Source organism: Pezoporus flaviventris, unplaced genomic scaffold (assembly GCF_033815535.1).
Source record: "Pezoporus flaviventris isolate CSIRO_AGI_PZ_B2104156 unplaced genomic scaffold, CSIRO_AGI_Pfla_v1 ptg000025l, whole genome shotgun sequence".
Classification (NCBI taxonomy): Eukaryota; Metazoa; Chordata; class Aves; order Psittaciformes; family Psittacidae; genus Pezoporus; species Pezoporus flaviventris.
Window position 1 is genome coordinate 34,188,213 of NW_026892573.1, and position 10,298 is coordinate 34,198,510.

Sequence of the window (10,298 nt, forward strand, 5' to 3'; positions counted from 1 at the left end):
TTGCACTTGATTTTAATACTTCTTATTCAAGGACTTCGTTTCCTTGTGGCAGGTGCACAAAAGCCACCTCCAGAGCAGGAAAACCTTCGTGTAAAGGTGTTCAGCCTCCCTTGCCCCTTGTATGGTTCCCTTGTAGGGTTGGTCCCTCTCCGTTTCACATGGAGTTGGGGTCTGCAAGGGAAGGAGATGATGCTGAGCATCCCATAAATCCTCTAACAAAGCTTTCTGGGGGTGGTGGAAGGTCGCTGCTGCGGGGGTATCCAGGGAGATGCCCTGGAGCATCCCAGTGGAGGGGAACAGGGATCCACAAGCTGCTTCCCCCCCCCTCCCCGGGCAGGTCTCCCCTGGTGATGAAGAGGAACGGGATGTGCTGGTGGCTTGTCACTGTCCTGGGGGTGAGTACGGCCTCATCCATCCCATCCCATCCCATCCTCCTGCATCCCTCCTTCTGCCTCCTGTGATGCCAGAGCCCCGTCCAGCATCACCACCCCACGGCCACAATAGGGCAACCCAATACATTTCCCACCTGGAAGCTTGCAGCAGCCCAGCCCTGGGGAGATGCTGGGTTTGGGTTGAGGTTCCCCCTTTGCCTCCCACATTCTTCCTCCTCCTTTTCTCTCTTCTGCTGAGGCTTCTGTTTGGGAATGTGGCTTCTCCCTCGCTGCTCCTTCTGGGACCATCGGGTTGTCCCGTGTCCCATGAGAAGCCCTTGGGATGGGCCACAGAGGTACCTCAGGAGCTGGGGCTGCTCCTTGGGGTGCCTTGGCCTGAGCAAGGGTCGTGATGGGTTTTACCAGCCACAGTCAGTTTATCAGCACCATGTCACTGGTGATGGGCTCGCATCCATCATGGTCTGCGTGATGGGGTGGCATCCATCAGGTTGCTGGCGATGCGCGTGCATGCAATGGGACTGCATCTCTCACAACCCTTGTGACAGGTTGGGGTCACCGTGGTGCATGCAGTGCCTCGGGATCCATCATGTCGCTGGTGATGGTTTGTGTCCATCATGTCAGTAGCGGTGGGTTTGCATCCACCACGATGCACGCAATGGGTTTGTATCCATCACATCACTTTTGGACAAGGGCCTGTAGGGCCAGGCCAAGGGGAATGGCTTGAACCTGCCCGAGGGGAGACTGAGCTGAGCTCTTAGGCAGAAGCTCTTCCCTGGGAGGGTGCTGAGGCGCTGGCACAGGGTGCCCAGAGAAGCTGTGGCTGCCCCATCCCTGGCAGTGTTCAAGGCCAGGTTGGACACAGGGGCTTGGAGCAAGCTGCTCTATGGAAGGGGTCCCTGCCCGTGGCAGGGGTTGGAGCTGGAGGAGCTTTACGGTCCCTTCAACCCAACCCAGGCCGGGATTCTGTGATTCCATGCTAATCCCCCCGGTCCGTGCCCTGTGTTTGCACCCATCCCATCACCTCCCCTGCATCCCCACCAGCGCAGCTCTGGCAGCAGCAGGATTCTCACAGCACCTGGCGCTGAGCACTTCTCTTTGCTTCTCCTGCAGGTGCTGAGCAGCCCCGGTGCAGGGGCCGGGAGCTGCGGTCCCCGGGGGCACGGGACACCAGGATGCGCCCCCGGAGAGGAGCCCACTGGGGTAAGACACGGTGCATGCAGCCCGGGTGGAAGGTGCTGGATCCGTCCATCCATCGCTCACCTCCCTCTCCCTCCGTGCAGGAATGTGGCTCAGTGGGGAGGTGCCGAGCTTGTCCCCCCGGCACCTTCTCACGGGGGGACACATCCTGCTCCGCTCACACCCGCTGCCGGGATGGGAACAGGATCCTGGTGGCTCCGGGCACCGCGGGCACCGACAGCCGATGCGGATCCTGCCTCCCGGGGTGAGCCCTGCCAGGGGATGCTGCAGCCCCACAGCCCCGGTGCCGCTCGTGGGCCACATCCTGACCCTCCCGTCCCACCCCGCAGGTTTTACAGCCCTGAAGGGGAGAAGGAGCCCCGGGGCCCGTGCCTGCCCTGCGCCAGCGCTCCCCGCAGCACCCCGGGGTGCCGAGGTGGGTGCTGATAGAGCAGGGATGCTGGGACGTCTCCACTCCTCACACGAGTGGTTTCTGCTTCCCTCAAGGCAGCAGAGCTCTTGGGAAAAGGGGATTCCATCCCAACAAAGTCCTCCCTGAGGCTGATCCGGTGCTTTCCATCCCCAGGCCGGCGGCGAGTCCGCAGCCCTGAAGCCCTGGAGCAGCCGGTGGGGACCAACGGGACATGGGTGGCTCTGAGGGGTGAGGAAGAGGAGGAGGAGGCAGCAGCAGCACAGGCGGCCGTGCTGACCATTGTCCCGGTCTTCTGTGCCATGGGGCTGCTGGGCATCCTGGTCTGCAACCTGCTGAAGAGGAAGGGTTACTACTGCACCACCAGCAAGGAGCCCCAGCCTGGAGCCACCGGTGAGCCCTGGATGTGCCACATCCATCATCCCACATCCACCATCCCGCATCCATCATCCCACATCCATCCTCCCGCATCCATCCTCCTGCATCCATCATCCCACATCCATCCTCCCGCATCCATCCTCCTGCATCCATCATCCCACATCCATCCTCCCGCATCCATCATCCCACATCCATCCTCCCGCATCCATCATCCCGCATCCATCATCCCGCATCCATCATCCCCCATCCGTCATCCCGCATCCGTCATCCCGCATCCATCATCCCGCATCCATCATCCATCATCCCGCATCCATCATCCCGCATTCATCATCCCTCATCCATCATCCATCATCCCGCATCCATCATCCCGCATCCGTCATCCCGCATCCGTCATCCCGCATCCGTCATCCCGCATCCGTCATCCCGCATCCCTCATCCCGCATCCCTCATCCCGCATCCATCACCCCGCATCCATCATCCCGCATCCATCCTCCCGCATCCATCATCCCACATCCATCCTCCCGCATCCATCATCCCGCATCCATCATCCCGCATCCATCATCCCGCATCCATCATCCCCCATCCGTCATCCCGCATCCGTCATCCCGCATCCATCATCCCGCATCCATCATCCATCATCCCGCATCCATCATCCCGCATTCATCATCCCTCATCCATCATCCATCATCCCGCATCCATCATCCCACATCCATCATCCCCCATCCGTCATCCCGCATCCGTCATCCCGCATCCATCATCCCGCATCCATCATCCCGCATCCCTCATCCCGCATCCATCACCCCGCATCCATCATCCCGCATCCATCATCCCGCATCCATCATCCCGCATCCATCATCCTGCATCCATCATCCTGCATCCATCATCCCGCACCATCATCCCGCATCCATCATCCCGCACCATCATCCCGCATCCATCATCCCGCACCATCATCCCGCATCCATCATCCCGCACCATCATCCCACATCCATCATCCCGCATCCATCATCCCGCATCCATCATCCCCCATCCATCATCCCGCACCATCATCCCGCATCCATCATCCCGCACCATCATCCCGCATCCATCATCCCGCACCATCATCCCGCATCCATCATCCCGCACCATCATCCCGCATCCATCATCCCACATCCATCATCCCGCATCCATTATCCCCCATCCATCATCCCGCACCATCATCCCGCACCATCATCCCGCACCATCATCCCGCATCCATCATCCCACATCCATCATCCCGCATCCATCATCCCGCATCCATCATCCCGCATCCATCATCCCGCATCCCGCATCCATCATCCCGCATCCATCATCCCGCATCCCGCATCCATCATCCCGCATCCGTCTCCTCTCATCCAACCCATCCCCATGGCTTCTGGTCCTCCCTGACCCAGGGCATCCTCTTCATCCATGGTGGGGTTCATCCCCCAGTCACTCAAGCCCTCCCTTACTTCTCCGTCCAGGTCCCAGCTCCATCTACCCGCTGGAGGATGCCAATGAGGACACCATCGGGGTGCTGGTGCGGTTGATCACTGAGAAGAAAGGTCGGGGGGGGTTCCTGGGTAGGGGGTGACAAGGTTTGGACCCCCCCATGACCCCCTTTTGGTGTCCCCCCCCCATAGAAAACGCTGCAGCGCTGGAGGAGCTGCTGAAGGAGCATCACAGCCAACAGCCACCGGGCTGCGCCCCCCCAGATAAGTAAGGACCCCCCCAAAGCTGCACCGAGGACCCCCCACGGTAGGAGCAACCCCCCCCCGCTGACGCCGTCTCCCCCTCCTCCCCAGGCTGCACCTCCTGCCTCAGTTTCCCCCCTCCTGCCAGCACCAGCAGCACCTCCACACAGTGCAGGGCCCAGCCCCGTGCGCCCGCTGCAGCCAGAAGTGGCCCGAGGTGCTGCCACCGCTCAGTGCCACCAAGGGCCCCAAACCCGGGGGTCGGCCCACTGAGGTCACCATCCTCTCTGTGGGCAGGTGAGTGGGGACCCCCCCCATGGGTACCCCCCTCTCTGCAGGGTGGGGACAAGCTGATGTGATGCCCCTCAACAGGTTCCGCGTGTCCCGCATCCCGGAGATGAGGAGTGATGCAGGGGGTGAAGCCCACCATGGACCCCTGCCCACCGGGAGTGGGATGTGGTTGAGGAGCACTGATGGCCCCCCCAAGGTAAGGGGTGGGGTGGTGGGGGGGAGCCTCTGAGGGTCCATCATGGGGGAAACTGGGGCTGCAGGAAGCCGGAGGGGAGAGCGTTAACTCTGAAGCCTCCTGAGGGCATCCGGTGATGGCCAGGATGGAGCAGCCCAACACCCCTGAGCCTGTTCCAGCAGCTGGGAGGCTGCTTCTAAATGGGGTTTGGTGAGCTCCCCCCCTTCATCCCACCCCCTGTACCTAAGGGGTGGGTGCTGGTGCAAAGAGGTGGTTCTGCTTTCATACACCCCATCCCCTGCACACGCACCCCTATAGCATGCGAAAAGCATTTATGGCCGAACACCCCATAGAGCACATTTACATGCGTTTACATGTATAAATGTGCACTCACGCATGCACCAAAGCAGACATGTAGGCGCACGTGCACTCATACGTGTGCATGCACCTATACATGCGCCTATAGCCATGCACAGAGCGGGGGTCACACACTGCAGGGTGCTGGGGTGGCTGTGGGGCTGCAGTGTGACACAGGGGCACACGTGTCCTCACACACGCGCATACAACCCCCTGCACGTGGGCTGCAGCCACACGTGTCGGCATGGAAACACGTATGTGTGAGCATGTAGATGTGCACGCACACACAGGGATGCGCACGCATCACTGCACAGGCACAGAGTGAGATGTGCATATGGAAACCCGCCTCTGCACATCTACATACATGTGTGCACATGTATGTACAGTCACATATGTGACTGATGTTGTACATGCATGCAAACACACACCTGGAGCTCTCCAAGCGTGTCTTCACACGCACACACACAGAGATGTGCCCAGATGGGCTTGTTCACATGAGCACATGCATAAATGCACATGCAAACCCACATGCAGTGATGTCCATGCACACGCATGTATGCAGTCACACACACATGTATGCAGTTGCACATACATGTATGCAGTTGCACACACATGTATGCAGTCACACACATGTATGCAGTCACACACATGTATGCAGTCGCACACACATGTATGCAGTCACACACATGTATGCAGTCGCACACACATGTATGCAGTCACACACATGTATGCAGTCACACACATGTATGCAGTCACACACACATGTATGCAGTCACACACATGTATGCAGTCACACACACATGTATGCAGTCACACACATGTATGCAGTCACACACACATGTATGCAGTCACACACATGTATGCAGTCACACACGTATGCATGCAGTCGCACACACATGTATGCAGTCGCACACACATGTATGCAGTCGCACACACATGTATGCAGTCGCACACACATGCATGCAGTCACACACATGTATGCAATCACACACATGTATGCAGTCACACACACATGTATGCAGTCACACACGTATGCATGCAGTCGCACACACATGTATGCAGTCGCACACACATGCATGCAGTCACACACATGTATGCAGTCACATAGCATCAATGCAAACCCCCTCTGCACACACACACGTGTGCACACGTTCAGTCACGCACACACCCACGTGTGCACACGTTCAGTCACACACACACACACGTGTGCACACGTTCAGTCACACAAGCACACACACATGTGTGCACACGTTCAGTCACACATGCACACACACACGTGTGCACACGTTCAGTCACACACGCACACACACATGTGTGCACACGTTCAGTCACGCACGCACACACACATGTGTGCACACGTTCAGTCACGCACGCACACACACATGTGTGCACACGTTCAGTCACGCACACACACACGTGTGCACACGTTCAGTCACACATGCACACACACATGTGTGCACACGTTCAGTCACACACACACACGTGTGCACACGTTCAGTCACACACACACACACGTGTGCACACGTTCAGTCACGCACACACCCACGTGTGCACACGTTCAGTCACGCACACACCCACGTGTGCACACGTTCAGTCACACACACACACACGTGTGCACACGTTCAGTCACACACGCACACACACACGTGTGCACACGTTCAGTCACACATGCACACACACACGTGTGCACACGTTCAGTCACACATGCACACACACACGTGTGCACACGTTCAGTCACACATGCACACACACACGTGCACGTGGAGCTCTGTAAGCACACCCTGGACACTGTGTCCCCTCCAGCTCCTGTCACCCCACGTTCCCCCTCCACACACACACATTTGGGGTCACCTTGACCCTGCTGAGCCCATGGCCAAGTCCTGCAGGGCCTCAGCATCCTTATGGGGAGGGGGGCACTGGTGATGTGGGGACAACGTGGGTGGCTGCTTTTAGCAGGAGGAGGTGTCCCCTCCAACAGGGATGTCCCTGGCCAGCGACAGCCACCATGGATGAGTGTCTAGAGAGTGCCACAAGTGGCTCCGGCCACTTGGGTGATGCAGAGGGTCCAATCCAGCCTCATTCATGGTCCATCCCAGCTGGCACCAGGCCTGGGGGCTGCCTCGGGGGGACGGTGACACCCACAAAGACCCCACGGAGGGGACAGAGGATGCTGGGCACCGTGTGAAAGCCAGTCCTGTGTGGAGCCATGAAGTGCTGGAGGCGGCAGCGTGGCTTCTGCTCCTGCCACCAAGGTGTCCATCAGGAGCGTGGCAAACCCATCGTCTGGCCCAGCTGGTGAGAAGGATTCCCTGTCCCCAAGGACTGGTGGTGGCCATGGCACGGTGGGCTGATGGAGAGCACCTCTTGGAGCTGCAACACCGGTGGTGGTGGTGGCCATATCGTGGTCCCCTGACGGAGAGCATCTCTGGGAGCCATGATGCTGGTGATGGTGGCCACATCGTGGTCCTGTTATGGACAGCATCTCCTGGAGCTGCAGCACTGGTGGTGGTGGCCGTATCATGGTGAGCTGATGGAGAGCATCTCTGGGAGCCACTGATGCTGGTGATGGTGGCCACATCGTGGTCCCATTATGGACAGCATCTCCTGGAGCTGCAGCACCGGTGGTGGTGGCTGTATCATGGGGAGCTGATGGAGAGCATCTCTGGGAGCCATTGATGCTGGTGATGGTGGCCACATCGTGGTCCCGTTATGGACAGCATCTCCTGGAGCTGCAGCACCGGTGGTGGTGGCTGTATCATGGGGAGCTGATGGAGAGCATCTCTGGGAGCCATTGATGCTGGTGATGGTGGCCACATCGTGGTGCCCCTGATGGATAACATCTCTGGAAAGCCAGGATGCCAGAGCACAGCCCCATTGGAGACACCATGCAGTGGAGGATGTCGTGCAGCTGGGATGCCATGCCATGGTCACCTTGGTCTGTTGAACTGAAGCCTCTCCAGGAACACCACGAGCTCTTGATTTCCCTCCATCACGAGGTACCAGCACTCCACACCGCAGTCTAATGACAGTCTGTGGACCACGGAACAGCTCCCACCTTACAACAAGCCACCCAGGGCATGGGCTGACCTGGCCAAAAGCTGGTCTCCTGCATGGACATCTCTATCCAAGGTCTCAATCGACCCAGGAGATCCACTCTGCTCACCATGAAGCTCACACACTCCTCCTAGAGGACCACACTGACCTCTTCGATGGCCACGCTGGGCTCAGCGGAACGACCCACCCAAGGTTGAGTTGGTGACCACCAAGCTCCACAACCACCCTAGGAATGGGTTTATGGCTGCTCCCATTCACTTCACCCCCTCACCACCAAAAAAAAACCAACCACAGCCCCCTCTTGGGCTCTTTTATTTATTTTTTATCTCTTTTTGTTTTTTGGAAACATGTTCATAGGTCTCCAATGTTCTACATCTTACAGGTAATATCAGACAGTTACAAACTTGGAGGGGGGGGGGGGAGATCACGACCTGATCTTCAGAACCAAAACCAGAACAAACCCCAAAACCAGGGAACTAAACCCAAATGGACACTCTCAGATGGACAAACCGAGGCTGGGGACGCAGGGAGGGGGCTCTCCAGGGCATCACTTCAAGGCCATGCTCCCTCCACACCTTTGAGACTTGGAAGACATGGTTACTCCTGGGTTTTGTCTTTATTTCTCTTACTTTTTGGTATTTATGGTATTTATTTTTTGCTTAAGAGGTCAAATACTATTTAAAAATGAGCTGGTTTGGGGGGGGGGGAATGGGATTAAAAACCTTATTCCATAGAAAGAAGGGTAAAACCCAACGTGGGTTTGCTCAGTGCTAGGGGAACGGGAGGCTTTGGGTGCTACCCTGCACCCCACTGGCTCAGTTCTGCTTCCTTCCCATGCTTCCCGACCTCTCTGATCCCAAACCTCCTTCACCCTGGGAAACCCCAGCTCCATCCCCTGCAGGGAGCTGCAGCGATGCTGCAGGTGGCTGTATTGCATCAAGAGGCTTTTCCCTACAAACAGCACAACTGAGTGTTTCCAACTGGGAATTGCTGCTGTTGAAGCACGGATTTTGCTATTCCTGCTTTGCCAACATCCCTGTACCAGGCTGTTTTGCCTGATGACAGGTAAATCCCTAAGTGCCACGGTGCAACATGCTGGGAAAACACCTTCTCCAAGCTCTCTTTCCTCTCAGGCTCCCTTTTTTCCCTATAGGAATGCTAGTGCATGGCAGAGAAACCATCTGGAGCTTGATCCTGCTGGCAGCCCGAAGGGCTGAGGACAAAGTGAAAGGAAGATGGGCAGAGGGTCACTGTGTTTTGGGGTGATGGATGGAGGGCCTGGAAATACTGACAATTAATAAAAACTAACCCAAAAGCCCTGGATTTATGGATATCCAGCAGCTCTTATTGCTATTGTCGGCTGGTTGGGTTTCCCTATGGAAAATTATCCTTCAAATATGGGTTCCCTCAAAATATCCTCAAATGTGTACCCCTCTAAGAAAGCCAACCCCCATTTCACACCCTCTGGACAAGGGACCACATCATCCCATATCCCTGCATCCACTGGGATGGAGGAGGGGAGGGAGAGGATGGCAAAGAGAGAGGGCTTCGGGAAGGACCCCATTCAGTGGGATGCTGGTGGATGGGGAGAAAACGGATACCCTAAAACATGCATCCTTCAAACCAAGCCCTTCAATAACACTTCATGGTAAGTACATCCTGCAACTGCAAAAGCTGACCTGGGTTATTGTTATTCATTAAACACAAGAGCAAATGGTCACCTGGAGGGCTCAGCCCCTTGGAGGGGTGATGGATACAGGAGGTCACTCCGGTTGGGGGTCACCACCACTCTCAATTTGCCTTTTTCCCTCCCCACATCTTGGGTTACAGCTCGTGTTTTCAAGCAGAGATAATGGCAGGGATGGGTTCATGGCTGTAACAGTGGTTTCAGAGTGATTTTCCTTCCTCTTTAGCTGCAATATCAATCTCTGAGATACTTCAGAGGTTCCTAAGGATGGTTTAGCCCCTCCTGCTCCTCCTTGCTAATGCCCAGTGTGATCCTCCACCACAGGAAACCCTTTTGCTTAACTGACATCAGCAAAGCTTTGCTGGAGTGAAGTATCTGAGAAGCTGGTGGCCACCATCAGTGTTCCCCACACGGGAGTCCCCCACCAGGCTGCAACCTCCCCAGGACCTCCACTTAAGCCATGACTTGGCCAAGGAAAGGGCTTGGGATCATGGGCTTTCCTCTCATCATTCCATCTACCCAAACCCCAATATCCCTCCATGGGGAAGGGGACAGGGCTGCAGGTCACTGCTGGCATGAGCTGAGGGGCATCAAGCCCCACATCCCCATGCAGCAGCAGGGAACATCTCACCACCATCATGGACCCATGAAGCCACCTTGGGAAGGAGCT

At 57.0% G+C, this 10,298-nt stretch overlaps 1 protein-coding gene across 1 annotated transcript; it reads left to right on the plus strand.

Annotated features, from left to right (window-relative positions):
• The first annotated feature begins 326 nt into the window (after positions 1-326).
• On the plus strand, positions 327-8,642 carry RELT (RELT TNF receptor). Its single transcript, XM_061458100.1, has 10 exons — positions 327-395; positions 1,503-1,592; positions 1,673-1,833; positions 1,919-2,004; positions 2,155-2,391; positions 3,855-3,935; positions 4,014-4,089; positions 4,176-4,361; positions 4,437-4,551; positions 6,984-8,642. The coding sequence occupies exons 1-10, from the start codon at positions 351-353 to the stop codon at positions 7,020-7,022; spliced, it is 1,116 nt and encodes a 371-aa protein (XP_061314084.1). The 5' UTR covers positions 327-350; the 3' UTR covers positions 7,023-8,642.
• Positions 8,643-10,298: the final 1,656 nt, after the last annotated feature.